A 22,757-nucleotide genomic window follows, 5' to 3' on the forward strand; every position below is an offset into this window, starting at 1 on the left:
CATCTAGTAAACAATAAGGGATTTGATTTTGTGAAATGCACAGATCTTGAAGACTCTCCATAGAACGTATGCAAACATGAAGATGAAGACGGTTTGGAATGATATCAACCCGAAAGCTGTGACCACAGACGAGTTGTTCGGATACCTGCACCCTGCGACCAGAGAGTGGAAAGACGGTGAGGGGCTTGAGAATTGAACACACTGTTCAAGGGAGCCAGTGTTTTTCTCCAGCTTGTGGGTCACTGTCAAGAATTAGTTATTTTCGGTGTCAAAACCATAATTTATTCAAAAGCCTACTCACAGAATTAATTAGAATTTGTCAAAGTACATTTTCTGGTTCAGAGTTAGCTCTGGTTTATATCATTTTGATGTGGAATAAATGACTATGATTGCATTACATGAGTCTGTTTTTGTACAACTTTGATAATTGTATAGGACCATGTAATATTACATGTCATTTGTTAGACGCTTTTATCCAAAGTGACTTACATACATTCAGTACTGTGGACAATCCCCACAGGAGCAATTTGGGGTGAAGTGTCTTGCCCAGGGACAGAACGACATGCTGACTGCAGCGGGACTCGAACTTGCTACCCTCTGATTCGAAGTCCAGCACTCTATCCACTGAGCCACAGCCACCCTTGTAATAGTAATAGTGTTGGTATTGATATGCCACTGTTTATTTGACTCTTTGCTTTAGGTCTGTTCTCCTCTACCATGAGAGAGCTCACCTCAGTGGGCCATGATGGACCCAAATGGATTGTTCTGGATGGGGATATTGACCCTATGTGGATTGAGTCACTCAACACAGTCATGGATGACAATAAGGTCAGAGTGCACCTTTGTTCTCTTGTATTTTTTACATTCTTATAATGCAGAATGTTGTCCTTCATGCAAAGATGTAATAGGCTTTCATCCTCATCCAGAAAGCCCTGGATTAACAATTTTAACATTCTTTTTTGTCAGTGCTGTTCGCATATTTCGGCTGCTTTATATATTTGACTTACAGTAATGCTTAAGCTGAACACAACCTCATGTTCCTCTACTTTTTCCAGGTTCTGACTCTTGCCAGTAATGAGAGGATCAGTTTATCTTCCTCGATGCGTCTACTGTTTGAGATTTCTCATCTGAAGGCAGCAACTCCAGCTACTGTCTCCAGGGCAGGAATACTCTTTGTCAACCCTCAAGATCTTGGCTGGAGCTCGTAAGCCACGCAAAAGCAAAAACACACTTATGAAATCATGGGCTTCTTATTCCCTTGCTTTACTGAAATTGTACACCTGATGTCTTTGCTGTATATCCAGGTATGTGACAAGCTGGATAGACACCAGACAGGCCCAATCAGAGCGAGCCAACTTAACCATTCTGTTCGATAAGTATGTGCCGTACTGCCTGGAACAAGTGCGCTGCAACCTGAAAACCATCACTCCCATACCAGAGAGCAGCATGGTGCAGGTGAGAACACACCATGCTCATTGTGTATCTCACCTATACTGTCACACAAACATTTACATCCTGTCTTTTTAGCCAGATGTTGTGTTTTTGCATATTGTCAAAAAGGGCAATGTGTTACGATGTATTGACCAATCAGATGTATGTGTGTTGGCCAATCAGACACTGTGTTCCTTGTTGGACTGCCTGCTGACAGAGGACAACACTCCTCCTGACTCACCGCGAGAACTTTATGAGATCTACTTTGTCTTCGCTTGTGTCTGGGCCTTTGGAGGGGCCCTCTTCCAGGACCATGTGTGTGGTGACTAAATGCTCTCTTGAAAAGCTTATTCTTTTTTATTGCACTATTTAAATTCAGATTAATATGTCACATTATGATATTTTCCCAACAACCAGCTGAATGACTACCGTGCAGAATTCAGCCGCTGGTGGTCTAAAGAGATGAGGGCAGTGAAGTTTCCTTCCCAGGGCACTGTCTTCGACTATTTCATTGACTCTGAGACAAAAAAGTTTACCCCTTGGAGCGAGAAGATGTTGCCCTTTGAGCTAGAGCCTGAGGTACCATTACAGGTAATGAGTTGTGTACAAAGAACAGAATTACTTTACACTATGCTCATACTTAATTGAACAGTTCTTTCATTAAGGTCCTGCTTCGTATGTGTGTTTCAGACTGTGTTGGTCCACACTCCAGAAACCCTTTGTCTGACCTACTTCATGGACCTGCTGCTCCACAGAGGAAAACCTATCATGTTAGTGGGCAACGCAGGAGTGGGTAAAACCACCCTGGTGTCAGACAAAGTGGCCAAGCTGAAGGAGGACTTCATAGTGGCTAAAGTCCCCTTCAACTACTACACCACATCGGCCATGCTGCAGCGTAAGGATCACAGAAGGAAACTGGAGTTGTGTGCTTACTAAGAATAAATTGACTTTACACACTTTCATGGCACAGTGGGGGTTTCGAAAAGTACAGTGATGTATCTAAATTATTCCTGTAAAAGGAAATTGTTTTTTCAAGTAGAATATATTTTTTAAATGCCCTTGCTCTGTTTCAAATATATTTTATATGTGTACTTTTCTTTACTTAGGTAAGATGTATTATATATAAGTGAAAAGTAAGTAAGTTAATATAAATAAGCTTCTGACCTTGCCGAATATACTGTAACAGCGTTTTGAAATCTCATTGTAATACCATACTGCGTTTGCCCTTTAATACTGCTTGAATTACATTGCATTCATTAGAATATAAGCTTGACTCATTACACTTGATTTATTAAACATGATTTATTCTTGTTTTTTTAATTATCTATTTCTGCTGCAGACTGCATTTTGAAATACATTACTCATGAGTCATTTGCTGCGAGCACAGCCCACAGGTTTTTTCATCAACTGTCTTCTGCATTATATGGACCTCAGGTGTCCTGGAGAAACCCCTGGAGAAGAAAGCTGGTCGTAAATTTGCTCCCCCCACCGCTAAGAGACTCATCTACTTCATAGACGACCTCAACATGCCAGAGGTGGATGTTTATGGGACCGTCCAGCCGCACACACTCATACGACAGCACCTCGACTACAACCACTGGTAAGACAGACAGGAAACACACAGTTTTACATGAATGTATAGGAAAGATACACATTCACATCCGTATGTAAGAGCATACTGTGCAGTAAATAGTTGTACTACACCTTTTGTAGGTATGACAGACAACGCCTGGTCCTAAAGGAAATACATAACTGCCAGTACATCACCTGTATGAACCCAACATCAGGGAGTTTCTCTATCAACCCCCGACTACAGGCATGTCACACACACACACACACACACACACACATACTGTATGAACAAAAAACTATTATCACCATTGCTCTTTCTACTGCAATTACTGTACTTAATTAGATTTTTAAGCATTTTTACCAAGTAATTTATCACGTGCAAATGAACACATAATGGGTTTAATCAGCCGTGAAAGGAAGACGCAATTAAGTTAAAAAAGAAAAGATAAACAATCTATAAAAATGAGGGTGATGTAAGCATGTTCTAAAAAGCTAATAACTGATGATAAAATTATCTAATTAATAGTTACATTTAAAAAGTAGTTGGAGGAATTTTTTTTTTTTTAAATGTTGAATTCATGCCAGTCATAGTGGTGGCAAGTCATTTTCAAATCTCTCTTTACACCTTTCAGAGGCATTTCTCAGTGTTTGCAGTACATTTTCCCAGTGCTGATGGATTAGCCACCATCTTCTCCAGCATCCTGTCAGCTCATTTCCTGCAGGGAGGATTCAGCTACGGGGTCTCTCGCTCAGTGGGGACCCTCATGCAGGTACACCTATAGTATGCTGCATTTATCTACATTAAAACCATTATTGGTCTATCAGTGTACCACTCTATCCAAAGTAATGACCATCTGTTTTTCTGTTCCAATATCTATCCACCCACTTATACAACCATCCATCTTTTGGATCTGCTCATCCAGGCAGCTATCTGTCTGCACCAAAAAATCAGCCAGAACTTCCTCCCCACAGCGATACGCTTCCACTACATCTTCAACCTGCGAGACCTGTCTAACATTTTCCAGGTATGCAGTTATTCAGATGAAGAGAAGGACATGTGTGTTTCTGAATCATGTGATTATTGATTCCATGTATGTTGGTGTGTAGGGTATCCTGTTTGCCCTGCCGGAGAGTATCCGTTACCCCACAGACCTGGTGAACCTGTGGCTGCATGAGAGCTCCAGGGTCTACTCCGACAAACTGATGGAAGAGAAAGATGTGGAACTCTTCACCAAAATCCTGCTGGACACTGGCAAGAGATATTTCGAGGTAAGAAAGAGGGAACATAACAGCAACGCCTTTTTCTTTGAAGACATTGAGAAATGAACAATATGACCCTACGTAAACGTAAAATTACACTCCATTACCAGTCAGACAATCAGAAACCCTTTATTGTTTAATAAAGCAATATCCTATGAATCTCTGATTTCTATAATTATTCAAAAGGATAAAGACCCCACTGAACCAGGAAGCTATAGGCCTATTAGTTTGATTCATGTGGATTGCAAAATTCTGACGAAGGTTCTTGCTAAGAGGCTGGAAAACATTCTGCCACACTTACACTCTTATGACCTCCCCACACTCAGACCAGGTAGGATTCATTAAGGGAAGATCATCCACAGACAACATCAGACGATTGTTACACCTTATGCAGCGTAATCGGGATGAAAGCACGCCAATAGCTGCCTTCTCCCTGGATGCCCAAAAGGCAAAATATTTGGATTTGGAGAAGGTTTTATCAAATGGATAAATGTAATTTATTCAGACCCAAGGGCAGCAGTAACAACTAATGGGGTGATATCGAAATTCTTTAAACTAACACGTGGGACCAAACAAGGAGATCCTCTCAGTCCTCTGCTGTTTACTTTATTTCTGGAACCCCTGGCCGCCGCAATCAGGGAAGAAATTAGTATAAGAGGAGTTTTACAGGGGGAAAGGGAACACAACATGTTCCTCTATGCGGACGATATTTTATTACTTATCAAGGATCCTATTTCGTCAATCCCTAATGTTCTATCTACAATTGAATCCTTTTCGAAAATATCAGGCTATAAGATAAATTGGCAGAAATCTGAATGTATCCCCATATCAACTGGATGCAACCTATCAGCGGTGTCAACATTCAATTTTAAGTGGATCCCAGTTGGAATTAAATATCTTGGCATCAGGTTGTGTTCAGGGCTAGAAGATATCATCTCTATTAATATGAAAAATTAAGGCAAATTTGGAAAAATGGAAATTGATAAATCTCACTTTATTGGGGAAAATTAAGATTATTAAGATGGTGGTTGCCCCACAATTTAATTATATGTATATAATGATAACGGTAACCATCTCTGACGGAATCTTCAAACAATATAATCAGCTGATTAGGGAATGTTTATGGAATGGAAAAAAGCCCAGAATTGCTCTGAAAAACCTCTTTGCCCCAAGAGATAGTGGTGGACTGGGCCTCCCTAATACGGAATTATACAACATAGCATTTTAAATGAATAAAATAGCAAGACACTGGCCCAATTTTAGGTTTAACCCTGGGTGGGTGATGATGGAGGGGGCACTTGCAGCACTGGCTAAGGTCGTTGAACTGTTATCCCAGAAAAACGCAGCAAAACAGGCAGAGTGAGGACATCTGATTTTACAACATTCCCATTGGGCATGGGCACACAGGATGTTGGGCATCTCACAATACAAACAAATGTACTCCTCCATATGGAACAACCCCTCAATCTGTATAGGGAACAGGGTATTTTTATGGCATACATGGTTGGCGAAAGGGATACATGTTGTCAATGATCTCTACAGAGACCGCTTGTTTATGTCATTTGAGGACCTTAAGAAACGATTTCACTTGACTGATAAAGGGGATTTCTGGAAATATCTACAGCTGAGGAGCAACGTTGGTTCGTTATTTGGACTGACAAGGGATGAGGAAGAAGAGAATAAGATTCAAGAGTTTCTAAATTCTCCCCATACTCTACACTCTGCCTCACTATTCTATAGAAAATTTTCACATATTCAAATTAGACTATGTGAAGCCCTGAGAAAGATATGGCAAAAAGATCTTGGTAGTGAGATTAGGGAGGATCTATGGCAGGATATAGTCTCGAATGTAGGTTGGGCTACAAGGGATACGTGAAGCAAGTTTATCCATTATAAAATTGTGCATAGATATTATTTTACATCCCTGAAATTGTTTAAAATGGCTCAGGACAATACACGTTGGAAATGTAATAGAGAAATGGAGAAATGGGCACATTTCTTCATGCTCTATGGGATTGCCCAAGGGTACTGCCTTTGTATTAAACAACCTTGAAGGGTGGCTCAGAAAACCTCTACCAGAATCGCCACAGTTCTGTTTGCTGGGGGACAAATCTCTTGTGCCGCTAGGCCTTACTAAAGCAGAACTTAGACTGACTTTAACAGGTTTTATTGTAGCTGCCAGGCTTATCCTGCGCAACTGGAAGAGCCCACATAAGCCAGAGTTTACAGAATGGCTTAAACTCATGACAGAGACTGCGGCCTTTGAAATGATGATCGCCAGGGTAAATAATGTCCCAAGCAAATGTAATGGAGTGTGGCACATCTTCTTGGCCTACTGTATATCAAAGGTGCACTATCCTAGGGAGGGACAGGAAGTATATTTCTATATGTGTACATGTACATGTGCGTGTATATGATGTATTTGTTGTAAATGTGTATCTACATGCTTTGCGTTGATGTATATATGAATGTGTGCGCAGGTGTATGTAGGCATGTGTGTGTGAGTCTGATGTTTGTTCTGCATTTATGTATAAAATGTGAAAAATGTAATACAAATCTTAATAACAGAAAATAAAGCAATATCCTTTGCTTGACATTACAACAGAGTACATTTAAGTGTGGCTTCCTTGAATTACTTTTCCAGTAACCCTTTACAGTAATCTCTGAATAGCATTTGTATTTCTTTATTTTGGTATTCTTTTTCTTTGTTTTGTATTATTTCTCAACACATTTTTCTATATGTTATGTTTCTTTTATGGTTTATATTGTCAATAATTGTACATTTACATCTTCTGTGGTCAAATGTGTGTGTTTGGGAAGATGGATTTTCTGTGACATGGGTGAATAATGTTTAGAAAAACAAGAACATCCTGTAAATGTAATAAATTGTATTCACCACCCACCATCAATTAAAATACCTTTAATCAAAGAAACACAGCAACACCCCCAGATCCAAAAATATGAAAAACACAGATTCTGTTTCTAGGCAATCTTTAGTATTGTACTGCATAGTTAAAAATACTTTTTTATTTTATAGCCATGTGGGCAGTTTAACTGTGGCCTGTTCGGTATTGCCTTGCCTTTTTCATATATCTGTGTCTGCCCCTTTCCTCCAGGGATTAGACGAGTCCATCTTCATCCACCAGCCTTTGGTGTACTGTCACTTTGCTCTGGGAGTGGGAGAGCCGCGCTACCATCAGGTTCGACACGTTCACACACACAAGCTAGCTTCCGATTTATACACAATGTTGCTCCCATCAAGCATCCATTTATTCTTTATTAACCATGGTAATAAAATATGTAAGTTTAATTGTTTTTGACTTTGATCAATTTAGTATGCAGACTATAGTCGCTCACATATTGAAAAACCTTATGGCACATATTCTCCTGTCATGTCTAATCTGTCAGAAGATAAATGAGAATGAATGCACTGTCATTAGCAAAACTAATTACCTTTCTTTTCTGTGTGGGGTTGGAATTGGAAGTTAATCAACTCAAGTCTTGATAGGAACTTCATTTAATTACGTATCTGGAAGTAGTCACTTTGACACTGCTGCCCTCACTCGAGAGTTACTTTTGTTTATTTGCCCGTCTTGTCAGGCTTCAGACTGGGAGAAACTCCAGAAGACGCTGGCTGATGCTTTGGAGCATTATAATGAGCTGAATGCCGTTATGGACCTGGTACTGTTTGAAGAAGCCATCCAGCATGTGTAAGTCACACACGCAGAGACATTTGCATGAATAATTGGTATCACACAAGAACATGCACCAGGATGGATTTACACAGATTAGCACATATGTAAACCACAGATCTTACACACACAATTAATTCTGTTGTTTGTGCTCAGGTGTCGCATCAGTCGTATCCTGGAGGCCCCTTATGGTAACGCCCTGCTGGTGGGGGTCGGGGGCAGCGGGAAGCAGAGTCTTTGTCGGCTGGCTGCTTTCCTCAGCTCACTGGAAGTTTTCCAAATCACTCTTCGTAAAGGTTATGGAATTAATGACCTCAAGGTAAACATATGCACAAAAGATACACAATGTAACTCCACTGTTTGATATGACTTAATGTAAGTAAACCTGTAGCACGACATATTTACATGTTCTTTGTCCCGGATCTCCAGAGTGATATAGCAGCATTGTATATAAAGGTGGGGGTGAAGAACATTGGGACAGTGTTCCTGCATACAGACGCCCAGATTCCAGACGAACGCTTCCTGGTGCTCATCAACGATATGCTGGCCTCAGGTTCGGTTACACGGACTGTGCTAAACTCCTTTTATGTTGATGAGCAAAGAAGTCTTGCTTCAGTGTGTTAAAAGCTAAAGTGAGCATACTTTCTTTTAGGGAATACCATCATCGGCATATACATGTTAAAAATGGCTCCAGCCCAATTTTTTTTTTTTAGCAATGTACGAAAACAAGTAATACACAGGTTGGATATATGTAAGGGAAAGGGGGTGGAACCAGAAACCTTGTCAAAATGTGTCATTGAATTATATTTTTTCCTTAATAGAGTGGTGCAGGGATAATGATGATTCATTCCCCACGTTAAACCGACTGATTCTAATTCACTTTTTTATTGTATTACACATATTGTCCAAATAAACACAAGTGTATTTTGTATGACCTTTTGAGCTTTAGCCGCTAGCATACAGTACCTTTACAGTCAGTGGGCAATACAAGTGAACACAAGTTGAATCCATAAACTGTAATCTGTAACTTTGGCCAGGATGGTCATAATCTCAGTAGAATCACACTGGTGTTAGTTATTCCCCTCTAGTTGAAGCAAACAAACGCATTTTTCTCTGGATTCATGGTGTATAAAATGGCGCGGGGCTTCTAAATCTGGCAGAGTTGGTGTTTATGACTGCCGGATTTAACAAAAAATCACACTGGTGTTTTTTGAAACCCCTCTAGTTTAATCAAGCAAAAGCAATTTACTCTATCAGGTGAAATATTAAAGGGAGAAACTGTTGCAATCAGCAGAAAGCAACTCCACTGAACACTGCTGAGTTCTGTATTATTATTAGTATAATTTTGAGCTTGCATTGTCTGTGTTATTTAGGGGATATTCCAGACCTGTTCAGTGATGAAGAGGTAGATATGATTGTGACCTCCATCCGGATGGAGCTGAGAGGTTTAGGACTCATAGATAGCAGAGACAACTGCTGGAGCTTCTTTATTGAGAGGATCCGAAGACAGCTCAAGGTCTGAAACAGTATTATGTGTAACATGCAGTCCATGTAGTAGTATACTATACATGCTTGCTCCCATATCATTGATTATTAAATATAACTTCCACCACCCTCTTCCAGGTTGTCTTGTGTTTCTCCCCAGTCGGGTTCACATTGAGGACGCGTGCAAGGAAGTTTCCGGCACTGGTGAATTGTACAGCCATAGACTGGTTTCACTCCTGGCCTCAGCTCGCCCTGCAGTCTGTCAGCACTACTTTCATAGAGAAGATACCTGGACTGGAGGTGCACATTCATATAACATTCATACACATTTTCTTTTAGATATGAAATACTTCCTCTGGGAGTTCAAGAATAGAAACACGCATTTTTTATTTATTTTTTGTCATTAAGATTTGTATTACATTTTTTACATTATATACATAAATGCAGCAAAAAAAACAACGGCCCCGGCACCCCAATACTTCTTACACATACACACACTTATACAGCAACGCAAAGCAAAAACATGCATTTTTTAATAGTGGAAATATTATTTGGAAATGTAAGTAGTATACCCGTTGTATCTATAAACATGAAGTTTTGTGTTAATGAAGTCTATTAAGAAAAATGAGGTCACTCTAAAACTATGTGGGTCAATTTAATAATTCCCATAATCTCTGTGCGTGTTTATCCTGTGCAGCCAAATGTGCGGGCGTCTATCAGTGAGTTCATCTCCTACGCCCACACCAGTGTCAATGAGGTGAGTTGTTGCAAAGCACCATGGGTGATAACCGCTCTTTCTTTTACCTTCTCTGACATCATCTCTCGGCTTCTTGTTTAACCACACGCTACAGGTGAGTGTAAAGTACCAGCAGAATGAGAAACACTTTAACTACACCACCCCGAAGAGTTTCCTTGAGTTCATGAAACTGTACGGCAACCTGCTGGGGAAAAAACGCACAGAGCTGACCCAGAAGATGGAGCGGTTAGAAAACGGCCTGCAGAAACTTCAGACGACTGCCTCACAGGTCAGACAATGTATTTAGTTTGTTTATGTCCTTTATTCCCTTAGTCCGTGTACCATTTTCATGTTTTTTTCATATCCTTCCTTTCCGTTGTTCAGGTAGAAGATCTGAAAGCCAAGCTAGCTGTGCAGGAGGTGGAGCTGTGGCAGAGGAACTCAGACATAGAGGCTCTCTTGGATCAAATAGGACAACAGACAGACAGGCTCAACCAAGAGAGAGCTGTGGCAGATGCAGAGGAGCAAAGGGTAACACTGAGTGTGTGTGTAATGGTACATACATCTAGATGGAAAGTCGTGGATTTCATGCCACTTCTTCAGTATTACAGTATATATAGTCAAACGTGCAACAATTCATTAAAGGTAGAAAGTAGAGTTCAAATGATTGTTATGTCTTTGTTTTTGCTTTCTTCAGGTGGCAGCAATCCAAGCTAAAGTGACCAAACAGCAACAGGAGACTGAGGACGACCTGGCAAAGGCTGAACCAGCCCTACAGGCAGCCAATACAGCCCTCAATACATTAAACAGGGTAACTCAATACACATCAATATACTGTAGAGACTGAAATCCTGTTACCACAATTGATTTATTGTAATTGTTTTGTGTGTGTGTGCTCATCCAGTTGAACCTGACGGAGCTGAGGACGTTCCCCAACCCTCCAGCTATTGTCACTAACGTCTCGGCAGCTGTTTTGGTGCTACTGTCTCCCCAAGGCCGAATCCCCAAAGATCGCAGCTGGAAGGCTTCCAAGATGGTCATGAGCAAGGTGATATTTCACAGCGACGCCTCGTAGTGTTTCTTAGATTAATGGCTGGCTAACGCGAAGCCAAAGAGCCCACATATATATTTCATTTACTGCAGAAAAAACATTGCAAAACACATTTTAAAATGATTTACTGTTTTTTTTTATACTCATCGCTCGTCTGAGATGCCAACACAACTAAGAATTCAATATTTATAGTTATTGTGAATGTGTATTCATATTTTTAGCAATGGTGAATTGATTGCTTTGTTATTCCTTAATTTACCCATTTACATATTTTCTCTATTTTACTAATAGCCTTTTATACTGGTGGATTTGTAGCCTCTTTAATTTATGTTCGGTGTGCAGCTGCTTAATTTGCCTCTTATAAAATAGTTTTTCAACCAAAAAACAAGCACTCTACTGTATACAAACGGATTTCAGCAAACAATGTTACATTAGAAGCTTGCCAACTCTTTTTTCTTATCAATTTCCACAACACACACCTCTGCTTGTGCAGGTGGATGACTTCCTGCAGGCTCTGGTGAACTTTGACAAAGAGCACATCCCCGAGGCCACGGTGAGGTGCGTGAGAGACGAGCACCTCAGTGACCCCGAGTTCAACCCCGAGTTTGTACGACAGAAATCCTCTGCTGCTGCAGGGCTCTGTGCCTGGGTGATCAACATCATTCGCTTCCACGAGGTGCACACATAGAAACCGGCTGTCTTCCATATTTACTGTCATCCAAGCTAGGCCAGTGTGTGATGATTTCCAGTATACAGTAATGTGTTCTTGTGGTTGATTTGTTTTTATTCTGTTTTCCTCAAATATTTCTGCTTCGGGTAGATCTTCGTAAGTACAAGCTTTTTTACGTAAGATATACACTGTGTGCATGATATTTTCTGTGATCAAAGTGTTTTTCTGATAAGTTTTATTTTTGATGTCACATACGTTTTTCACTGATGTTACAGGTTATGGTTTAGTCTGAAATAATGACATGGTGATTTTCTACATACACTTATTTTTACATATTTTTTGCTTATTATGCTGTTTTGTTATAGGGATTCCATCAAAATAATTGCTGTCTTTGGGTCAAACTGCTCTGTGTTTGTGTGTATGTGCATTTTGTTTTGTCTGCAGGTATCTTGTGAGGTAGAGATGAAGAGGATGTGTCTGTCTCAGGCCAACGCTGATCTGACTGAAGCTGCTGAGAAACTAGAGGCTATCAGGAAAAAGCTTGCTGTATGTCTGTTTAGATCATGTTTCCTTTCTTAGTTTTCTCTATCTACATTTGCAATAAACTCAAATTACAGATTGCCATATAAACTGCTGAACAAGAGAAAACATTGTTCGCTTCTGGTGTAAATCGCCCCACATTTTATTGATGTGACTTAGGGGCTGTAGTCTTTTGTAAAGGTCCTATTGGTTCCTACTTGAGGCAGTGACTTTTATAGGCGATCTTATAATCCACTTTTCCTCGAGCAATTTCTATTTAATTCTGATCCTTGACGTGTTTTATTAGCTTGTTGACCTACCCGTAACAGTAGATCTTACTGAGTGCCTTCTAGAAAGAGGTTAATGCGTGGTTTCACACTGTTATTTTTGTTTTATTACATTTATTTTCAGGTTATTTAAATGTTGCACATAATTTCACATCCCCCTCAGGAGCTGGACAGCAGCCTGGAAACTCTGACAACAGCATTTGAGAAAGCCACTTCAGAGAAATTGCGCTTTCAGGAAGAGGTCAATCGCACCAACAAGACAATAGAACTAGCCAATCGGCTTGTCAAAGGACTGGAGGTGGGCACAGCAGCAACCAATGAGAGATCAGTTTACATCTTAAAGTTCATTTTGCTTTAGTTAAGAATGAAATATTTCAGGGTTAAGAGGTGCTTATTGAAATATACCCACTTGTCTCATTGTATTTATGTTATCTGTGCATGTTTCAGAGTGAGAATGTGCGCTGGGCCCACTCAGTGGCTCAGTACCACGAGCAGGAGGAAACACTAAGCGGCGACCTCCTCCTCACCGCGGCCTTCATCTCCTACGCCGGATCCTTCTCCAAGAAGTACAGGAGAGAGCTGCTGGACAACCTCTGGATGCCCTTCCTGCGCAGCCAGAAGGTCACAATCTTACAATGAGGAATATTGTCTTAATTATAAGGTATCTTTACAATCAGAGGGGAAAGACGTATTCAGATATTTTCCGAAAGCAAAAGTACTAAAACCACACTGTTTGTTTGAAAAATCAACTACAAGTAAAAGTCCTGCATCCTAACGTAAGTAAAATGTGTATCAGTTAAATACCTAAAGTAAAGGTATTGTGCAGTAAAATATTTGATTATCACTTTTTATGAGCTTGGAAAAAACAGCCCTTTTTTCAGCTGTGTGATGATGCATTTGTAAACTAAACCAAGGACTTTTTTACATAGTTAATTTAGCTTAAAAGTTAGGAGAAGTTTCTGTAGGAGCACTTCATTCAACACTTCATTCAACAGTTTATCTCATACATTCAAAATCAACAAGATTAAAAAGTGTGTGTACACTGATGAAGAATGTTGATCATTACACTCTGAACTAGTTAAAACCTCGAGCTACAGAAGAGTTCTTCAGAATTGATTGTGGCATCTCAACCGTGTGGTCAGATCGTGGCCCGTGACATGTCTTGTGAATTAAGCTCCAAATAAACCGTCAGTGTTTGCCATCAAAGCTCCAGCTCTCCTCGTGTCTCTCTGAGTCCTGACTCCAATTGCTTCAGAAGTTTCCCCAACAATTATAACATATGTGTCTTACCTCACCAGATGCCCATCCCCATGACAGAGGGCCTGGATCCAGTGTTGATGCTGACTGACGGGGCGATGGTGGCCCAGTGGAACAATGAAGGCTTACCAGGAGACAAAATGTCAACTCAGAATGCAACCATCCTCACAAACTGTGAGTAGTGGCAGCAAGTGATACTACAGTCTCTTTCTTTGCAATAAAACGTGCTAGGTTTACTAAATGTCAATGTGTGAATACCCCTTCAGGTGAGCGCTGGCCTCTCCTCATTGATCCTCAGCTGCAAGGCATCAAGTGGATCAAGAGCCGCTACGGTAGCAGCCTGAAAGTCGTCAGTCTGGGGCAGACAGGGTGAGTGTTTGATAAATCCTCTTTTCATCATCCTCGAGTAGAGATAAAGTCTTTTAATATAAACCTGCTCCGGCCCTGACCCAGAGTTATATATCTGATGCTCGCTCTCAGCAGCACTTTTATTTCCTTTATCTGGGAGAGCTTTTTATGTTGTTCCAGATATGTAGATGTGATAGAGCAGGCTGTGGTGGCAGGACATACTGTCCTCATAGAGAACCTGGAGGAGACCATCGACCCTGTTATTGACCCCCTGCTGGGACGACACACCATCAAGAAGGGAAGGTGGGACACACGTGAAAGAGTGCACTGTACACAAAAATGTATTATTTGTTGCTCCCCTTATAGTTTAAACTTCCCTGCTCTGTAACATCACAGCTGTATAAAGGTTGGGGACAAGGAGTGTTTCTTCAACCCAGGCTTTAGACTGATCCTCCACACCAAGCTGGCCAACCCTCACTACAAACCAGAGATTCAAGCGCAGACCACCCTCATCAATTTCACTGTGACCAGAGACGGACTAGAGGACCAGCTCCTGGCCCAGGTGGTGAACCAGGAGAGACCCGACCTCGAGCACCTGAAGGTGGGGACAATTATTTATGAGAATCCTCCAGTTGGATAACTGAATTTCCCCTAGGAGATCAATAAAGGTTCATTTGAATCTTATCCAGTTATTTATTATAATATTAATAAATGTCCAACAGTGCTTTTAATGTTTTAACCATTATACCTCACAACCAAAAGTTGCTTTGATGTCCAAACAGGATGAACATTTCTCAATATCAAAAACAGCCATAAAATGTTATATTAATATTATTTATAATATATATATATAAGTACATTCTTTAACCAACATCAGTCCTAATAATATCATTAATTTTCAGAATGATAACCCTTTAAATGAAAATGTATTGTTTTCCGTCAACTTGATTCCGAGTGTGTATTTAAGCAACACAGTTAATTACAGACTTACAATAGGGACAAATAAAAATAACTCGAAACCCTGCCAAAAATATCGCTACTAAGGGTTTAATGCTGTACACTCAGCAATTCCAAGAATCATCAGTGCTGTTTGTGTGAACTCCCGCAGAGCGACCTGACCAAACAGCAGAACATGTTCAAGATTGAGCTGAAGCTCCTGGAGGACGAGCTGCTGACCCGGCTGTCCGCTGCAGAGAGTAACTTCCTGGGGGACAACGTGCTGGTGGAGAAGCTCGAGACCACCAAGCACACCGCTGCTGAGATTGAGATGAAGGTAGCAGCATGAATGTGTGTTCGTAGTTGTTATATATAGTATATAAGTTGACTTGTTATCCATAATTTCATCTCTTCTTCTTCTGTCTTCTCCCTCCATCACTTATTCTCAGGTCGTGGAAGCTAAAGTCAACGAGGTGAAGATAAACGAAGCCAGAGAACACTATCGGCTCGTTGCTGTCCGAGCTTCTCTGCTCTACTTCATCATGAACGACCTTAACAAGATCAACCCCATATACCAGTTCAGCCTCAAGGTAACCAGAAGGGAAAGTTAAAGGGATAGTTCACCCAAAAAAATGAATACATATTTCTGCTACCTGTGCTGCAATCTGTAGTGTACATACACCTGCGAAAAAGGGTTGTGACATTATATAAGGATAATTATTCCTGCATGAAACTGCTCACAACGAGGTCTGTGAATTTTCTTAATATACCGGGCCATAATTCCTGAAAGCTCAATTACATTTGAGAGAAATCGGACTTTTCTAAAGCCGTTATCTCCAGCACTCAGTAACTCACACCAGAACTATCTCTAGATGTATAAATAGCAATACAAGTCACTTTAATAGCTGACTGACAGCCTAGGAATTGACTAATTGAATACAAAGAAAACAGTACTTTTCCTAAAGCTGTGATGCATTAATGCCATGATTAAGACCACATGATTAATAAACGTCCTTTCTCTTATTTTCATTCAGGCCTTTAACGTGGTTTTCCACAAAGCGGTGGCGATGGCAGAGGCCTGTGAGGATGTGAAGAGCAGAGTAAACATACTCATAGACCTTGTTACCTACTCCACCTTCAACTACATCAGCAGGGGACTATTTGAGAGAGACAAGCTCACCTTCACTGCACAGCTGGCCTTCCAGGTGTGTACAGTATGTGTCAGCGTTAAAGAGAGTGTGTGTGTGTGTGTTGTGTTCCTGACTGTGTCCTTTCTCTGTAGTTGCTGCTGATGAGCAAGGAGATAGATGTGCGAGAGCTAGACTTCCTGCTCCGTTTTAACATCGACCACCACTACATCAGCCCCCTGGACTTCCTCTCCAACTCAGCGTGGAGTGCTATCAAAGTGCATGCAGACACACATCCACACACAGGACTTTTTTTGCTGACTCACATCCTTAGATGATATTGTCAAACATAACCTGCTGCTCTCCTGTGTGTTTGAAAAAGGTGATGAGTTTCACAGATGAGTTTCGCGGTCTGGATCGGGACATTGAGGGCTCTCCTAAACGCTGGAAGAAGATAGTGGAGTCTGAGTGTCCCGAGAAAGAGAAGTTTCCTCAGGAGTGGAAAGGGAAAAGCTCCCTGCAGAAACTCATCATGATGAGAGCCTTGAGACCTGATCGCATGACCTATGCTCTGAAGTAAGGAGGGTTTTTCTCGCCTTACTCGTGTTTCTTCCTTTTAGATTATCCACTTGTCAATCACTTTATCCTAAACCCTGACTATGTCTGCTGTTCCTATTGGCGTACTGAAGGAACTTTGTGGAGGAGAAGCTCGGGGTGAAGTACACAGAGGGCCGGAAGACTGAATTTGCAAAGTCCTTCAGAGAAAGTGGACCAGCCTCACCTGTGTTCTTCATCCTCTCCCCCGGAGTGGACCCTCTTAAAGATGTGGAATCACTGGGTACTGAAAAACAGAGTGACACACATTGCATGCACTCATACACAAATAAATACTCATACACTGTTTTTACATTGACATCGCATTTTGTTGTACTTGTGCAAAGCGATATTTCTTTAAGTGGTGTCCTTAAGCCTAGTTGGCTTTTTAGATATATGTCCCTTTACAATATACTGCCAAAAGCATTGTGGGAATAGATCAATCATTTTGCAGAAGAATGCAGAGAAAAATATGAAAGGAGTAAAAGCAGAAAGATCATTGAAGGAAGGAAAAAGATAAGTAGAGATAAAATATGTATTTCAGTGGATATATGATCAGATTTTCTAAAGGTTAGATTTTGATTTGACTTCAAAACTGAGAAAGACTTTGAATTCAATCTTGTGTTCCCAGGAAGGAAGCTGGGTTTCACCATCGACCTTGGGAAGCTTCACAACGTGTCCTTGGGTCAGGGCCAGGAAGCTGTGGCTGAGGTTGCCATGGAGAAGGCTGCCAAGGAGGGTCACTGGGTTATATTGCAGGTCGGACTGGAAGAGATGAGTTTATTCTCAAAGTTTTGAACTGTTAACCCACTACTAGATTTTGAAGGTGTGTTTTCTCCACCTCCCTGTAGAACATCCACCTGGTTGCCCGCTGGCTGGGCTCCCTGGAGAAGCTGCTGGAGCGCTGCTGTGAAGGCAGCCACCCGGACTACAGGGTGTTTATGAGCGCTGAGCCGGCCCCCACCCCCCAGGAACACATTATCCCACAGGTAGAGATGCACTGTGCAGAAGGGTCGTGTCAATGCAGCACATGGAATGAATGTAGGCTCCCAGGTATATCAGATGTACGCTTGATTTCTCCCAGATGTGAATCTTATCTGATATGTTTTCCTCAGGGAATCCTGGAAAACGCTATCAAGATCACCAATGAACCGCCTACAGGCATGCATGCTAATTTGCATGCTGCTCTGGATAATTTTGACCAGGTAAGTGTCTCATAGAATCAGAAACGGGTTTATTACCAGGTAGGTTGACACATACGAGGAATTTGACTTGGTGTTGTGGTGCATACATAACAGTAAAACATTTTTTTTTTAAACACAGATACACTATAATGACATAAAAAAAAAAAGCAGTATTTACATTGAAATAGAATGGAATAAAATATAATATATATATATATATAATAGCTGCTCTGTGTCAGTAGTGCTTGATTGTAATAATAATAATAATGCATTTTATTTATAGAGCGCTTTTCTAGAAACTCAAAGACACTTTACAGAGTAAAAAATCATTAAAAAAAGCATTAAAACAACATACTTAAAATATATAAAACACGACATTAATTACAGATTAAAAGCAATTCTGAAGAGGTGAGTTTTGATTTGTGATTCGAACATGGTGAGATCGGGGCATCACGGATGTGTTTGGGGAGTGAGTTCCAGAGGGGGTGGGAGGGGCAGCGACGGAGAAGGCTCTGTCCCCTCCAGGTTCGGTGCTTAGTCCTATGAGGCAACGTAGTAAACAAATTGTTTATTTATCAATTAAAGGTCACCTATTATGCAAAATCCACTTGTTCATGTCTTTTATACATAAACATGTGGAAAGAGATTCTGAAAGTTTCAGGAAAAAAGATTCGCTCACTTTTTGTCCTGATCCATTTATCACCTGAATCTCCTCCTAGAGCACCGTTGTGTTCTTTTTTAACCAAATATCTCTCAGAGGGGCGTGGGGAGTGGCTCCTTATTTTCATCTAAAGTAACAGACAGAAAATCAGCACTTCTGAAACAGGGCTGAAACAGAGGGGATTATGGGATGCTAGAATGAGTGATCTGTTTGGTATTTCGAGCCAAACACTTCAGAGACATGTTTTGTATATATCTGAGACCTATAATATATTGATGAAAAACAGTATAATAGGGGACCTTTAAATCATGGGTCTCTTTATAGGACATCCTGGACCAGTGCAGCCGTGAGCAGGAGTTTAAGACCATCCTCTTCTCTCTGTGTTACTTCCACGCCTGTGTGGCTGAGAGGAGGAAGTTTGGTCCTCAGGGCTGGAACAGGAAGTATCCCTTCAACACTGGAGACCTGACGATATCAGTTAACGTCCTCTACAACTACCTGGAGGCCAATGCACAGGTGGAGTGTTGGTGCATGGGTCTTATTAGCAGCTAATGCATGATGGTGATCATATTTGAATGGATTTTCAAAATAATTGTGATGATCTAGGTGCCATGGGAGGACCTGAGGTACCTGTTTGGGGAGATCATGTATGGTGGACACATCACTGACGACTGGGACAGACGGCTCTGCAGGACATACCTGGAGGAATACATGCAGCCCAACCAGGTTTCTTGTTTTGTTCATGACAGAGAAAGTGAATGTCTGGCTGATTGTTGGCACACTCAGCTTTATTCTAGCACAAACAGCACAAACTGGCTTTGGTTTTAGATGATAAGTATCTGCCAGATTTCACTGTGTTGTTGGATTGCAAACTTGGATTACATTTTGGCTGAGATCATCTCCAGTTAGCAGTCATTTGGCTAGTTGTTGGCAAGTTAGCTAAAGAGTTTCTGGCAAGCTAATGTGGCAGATTAAATCTACTGTTGGACCAAGACATTTTGGCTACCTGGTCTGGGACAATTTAATCTTTCTTTTTTAATGATCTGAAGCTTAAAACTTTTCTTTCTGCTGTTTTATTTTCCAGTTTGACCGGAAGCTTTCTTTGGCTCCTGGGTTTGTCGTCCCCTCCAACCTGGATTACCAGGTAACTACAGGGGGAGACTTTTGATGAAACGTGCTTTAAAATCTAAAACTGTTTTTGCTCTCCTTCATTTTGAATTTAACTGGTCTGAAAGTACAAACATTTCAAGTGCAGTCAGCACTAGGGCTTGGATAAAGTCAAATTCAAAGTGAAATTACTACTAGTGAAGTCAATACACTAAATATGTCAGGCTGTAACACACTTTAAATACAAAAAACAAATGACTTACAGTGTCGTTTGTTAGGAAAAATGAAAATAAACAAAGGTATTCACCATTTCTCCCTCTACATCTCCAGGGCTACCATGATTTTATAGATGAGATGCTGCCACATGAGAGCCCGGTGCATTATGGGTTGCACCCCAATGCAGAGATTGAGTTCCTGACAGTGACGTCCGATAACCTTTTCCACACTCTGCTGGAGCTGCAGTCTCCTGACGCTGTGATGGGGGAGGGGGTCTCGCAGACCCTGGAGGAGAAGGTACAGTAGCTACAACTGCAGGGACAATTATTTATTTTGGGAGTAGATGTTGGTTATTTGAGAATTATATTTTCATAAAAAAGATATTGATTCTCAAATTAAGTAGTGCAAGTTCTTTTTTTACTAGCCAGATTTGTGTATTTACCTCAATAGCAGCATGACTCTAATTGTCCAATACTTAGAGAAACAAGGTGGAGAGTGATGCATTATTTAATCTTGCACCCACCCTCCCTCAGGTGAAAACCATTTTAGATGAGGTGCTGGAGAAACTTCCAGAGGAGTACAACATGTCGGACATCACCTCTAAAACAGCTGAACGCTCCCCGTACATCCTGGTCTGCTTCCAGGAGTGTGAGCGCATGAACACACTCATCTCGGAGATACGCCGCTCTCTCAAGGAGCTCGACCTGGGACTCAAGGTACACTCCAAACCTCTGTGTTTGTGTTTTTGCATAATCCAATTGGCTGACTAATTCTTCTCTTCTGCAAATGTATAACAATTGGCACACATAAGATGATGACTAATTTGCATACTTAAACTTAACATTTAAAGATACATGTACTTGTTATACTGAAAATGATTTCCTTAATGTTATTTCAACTTGTGTATTAACGGGTTGTGTCTTCACCTTACATTGCTTCAAGTAGCACCTTCAATTTACTGTATGTGATAGTGATGTAACAGTTTAATTTATCTGTCAAAGGGTGAACTGGCCATTTCCTCTGAGATGGAGAAGCTGCAAACAGCCTTGTTCTTTGACAACGTCCCCGATACCTGGACCAAGCTGGCCTACCCCTCCACCTACAGCCTGGCTATATGGTGTGTGTGTAAATGTTGTGCTTTTAGAAATGTTGGGAATTGGCTGTTTGCTATACTGTACGCTACATTACATATAGATGAATCCATCTAAATTAGCTGTTAGATATTTACTGTATGGGCTATTTTGACTTGGGCTAGAAGATTGACATTTTATTAAGTGTGTGTGTGTGTGTGTTTGTGTGTGTCAGGTACAATGATGTGTTGCAGCGCTGTAAGGAGCTGGACAGTTGGACTCAGGATTTGTCTCTGCCGAGTGTTGTCTGGCTGTCTGGACTTTTCAACCCACAATCCTTCCTCACTGGTAACACACATTGTGCACACAGATAAGAGTTTTACCTAAGCTTCAATGCTTTTCAAAAAAATGTATCTCCCTTTATCTTTTTACTCTGCACTAATCCTTTGGGTGATTTTAAATCTTGTTTTGGCTTTGTAGCGGTGATGCAGACTCTGGCACGTAAGAACGAGTGGCCCCTGGATAAAGTGAACCTGACAGTGGATGTGACAAAGAAATTTAAGGAAGAGTTTAACCAACCTGCCAGGGAGGGTGCATACGTATATGGACTTTACATGGAAGGTAGACAAACACTGTCTTTATTTACTCTCTAATGTCAGGGAACATGGAGGGTCCTTTTACTGCTAATTATCATTGATCAAGATTATTATTATCTTAGGACATTTTGATTTAACGCTCAATTTTCTCCCTCTGTGAATAAAATCATGTCATTCACGCTAAAGCTTCGTAACGTTTTGATACCATTTTTTCTCTTCTCCTCACTTCCTCTGACAGGTGCGAGGTGGGACACCCAGGCGGGGGTGATCACTGAGGCCCGTCTAAAGGAACTGACCCCAGGCATGCCCGTCATCTCGGTCCGAGCGGTGCCCAACGACCGCCAGGAGACCAGGAACATCTACGAGTGCCCGGTCTACAAAACCAAGATCAGAGGACCCACATATGTTTGGACCTTCAGCCTCAAGACCAGGGAGAGGCCCGCCAAGTGGGTGCTGGCAGGAGTGGCTCTGCTGCTCAGTGTGTGAGGAGGGGTCAGGGGTCCACATTCAGAAGTTGAAAGGGATTTTAGTTTATTGAAAGGTATCCATGTGAGATCCTCTGCTTGCTACTGACTATTGATCAGCAGTTTGTAGTCAAGTACTTCGAGTACTTTACGATTTGCAGGTACTTGATCAAATCCCTTCTATGTTACTTCATACTTTTAGTATGTGTATTTGATTTAGTTACTTTACGGAGTTACTTTACAGATTGAGATAATACATATTATAATCAACACAATATGAACAATTATTTTTAAATAGAGCTACATACAGTAGCATATTTTATGAAGTTAAACTTTGGTACTTTAAGTGTATTTTATTTTATTTTATTGTTACTGTAAAATCTTGAATACAGGACCTGTAGAAAAGTAATTCTACACTGTGGTACGACAACTTTGCCTGATGATCCGTTACATTTTTCTACTGCTGTTGTTCAATTTATTAAACTTCAATATGA

At 40.9% G+C, this 22,757-nt stretch overlaps 1 protein-coding gene across 2 annotated transcripts in view; it reads left to right on the forward strand.

Moving 5' to 3' along the window:
* Positions 1-22,703, forward strand: part of dnah9l (dynein, axonemal, heavy polypeptide 9 like) — a 39,221-nt gene extending 16,518 nt beyond the window's left edge. The window contains exons 40-88 of one of the 2 annotated variants that reach the window (XM_034137475.1): positions 44-176; positions 701-828; positions 1,056-1,204; positions 1,305-1,455; positions 1,615-1,746; positions 1,849-2,022; positions 2,122-2,326; positions 2,866-3,031; positions 3,145-3,247; positions 3,636-3,773; positions 3,927-4,028; positions 4,111-4,272; positions 7,380-7,463; positions 7,864-7,973; positions 8,112-8,274; positions 8,385-8,508; positions 9,329-9,471; positions 9,579-9,740; positions 10,138-10,197; positions 10,292-10,465; positions 10,561-10,707; positions 10,874-10,987; positions 11,081-11,224; positions 11,721-11,903; positions 12,342-12,443; positions 12,867-13,001; positions 13,151-13,324; positions 14,002-14,134; positions 14,227-14,329; positions 14,489-14,611; positions 14,705-14,909; positions 15,417-15,581; positions 15,694-15,834; positions 16,279-16,449; positions 16,527-16,649; positions 16,754-16,947; positions 17,061-17,209; positions 17,597-17,724; positions 17,817-17,954; positions 18,081-18,170; positions 19,135-19,326; positions 19,417-19,536; positions 19,895-19,954; positions 20,248-20,430; positions 20,667-20,849; positions 21,135-21,250; positions 21,439-21,551; positions 21,684-21,824; positions 22,038-22,703. In XM_034137475.1, coding sequence (XP_033993366.1) covers positions 44-176; positions 701-828; positions 1,056-1,204; positions 1,305-1,455; positions 1,615-1,746; positions 1,849-2,022; positions 2,122-2,326; positions 2,866-3,031; positions 3,145-3,247; positions 3,636-3,773; positions 3,927-4,028; positions 4,111-4,272; positions 7,380-7,463; positions 7,864-7,973; positions 8,112-8,274; positions 8,385-8,508; positions 9,329-9,471; positions 9,579-9,740; positions 10,138-10,197; positions 10,292-10,465; positions 10,561-10,707; positions 10,874-10,987; positions 11,081-11,224; positions 11,721-11,903; positions 12,342-12,443; positions 12,867-13,001; positions 13,151-13,324; positions 14,002-14,134; positions 14,227-14,329; positions 14,489-14,611; positions 14,705-14,909; positions 15,417-15,581; positions 15,694-15,834; positions 16,279-16,449; positions 16,527-16,649; positions 16,754-16,947; positions 17,061-17,209; positions 17,597-17,724; positions 17,817-17,954; positions 18,081-18,170; positions 19,135-19,326; positions 19,417-19,536; positions 19,895-19,954; positions 20,248-20,430; positions 20,667-20,849; positions 21,135-21,250; positions 21,439-21,551; positions 21,684-21,824; positions 22,038-22,285 — 6,981 coding nt within the window. In that variant the 3' untranslated portion in view covers positions 22,286-22,703. Of the gene's footprint in view, positions 1-43; positions 177-700; positions 829-1,055; positions 1,205-1,304; positions 1,456-1,614; positions 1,747-1,848; positions 2,023-2,121; positions 2,327-2,865; positions 3,032-3,144; positions 3,248-3,635; positions 3,774-3,926; positions 4,029-4,110; positions 4,273-7,379; positions 7,464-7,863; positions 7,974-8,111; positions 8,275-8,384; positions 8,509-9,328; positions 9,472-9,578; positions 9,741-10,137; positions 10,198-10,291; positions 10,466-10,560; positions 10,708-10,873; positions 10,988-11,080; positions 11,225-11,720; positions 11,904-12,049; positions 12,054-12,341; positions 12,444-12,866; positions 13,002-13,150; positions 13,325-14,001; positions 14,135-14,226; positions 14,330-14,488; positions 14,612-14,704; positions 14,910-15,416; positions 15,582-15,693; positions 15,835-16,278; positions 16,450-16,526; positions 16,650-16,753; positions 16,948-17,060; positions 17,210-17,596; positions 17,725-17,816; positions 17,955-18,080; positions 18,171-19,134; positions 19,327-19,416; positions 19,537-19,894; positions 19,955-20,247; positions 20,431-20,666; positions 20,850-21,134; positions 21,251-21,438; positions 21,552-21,683; positions 21,825-22,037 lie in introns of those variants that run through there. The other variant, XM_034137474.1, reaches the window with a different exon arrangement.
* The last annotated feature ends 54 nt before the right edge of the window (positions 22,704-22,757 follow it).

The sequence above is a fragment of the Trematomus bernacchii genome, unplaced genomic scaffold (assembly GCF_902827165.1).
Source record: "Trematomus bernacchii unplaced genomic scaffold, fTreBer1.1, whole genome shotgun sequence".
NCBI classification, from domain to species: Eukaryota; Metazoa; Chordata; class Actinopteri; order Perciformes; family Nototheniidae; genus Trematomus; species Trematomus bernacchii.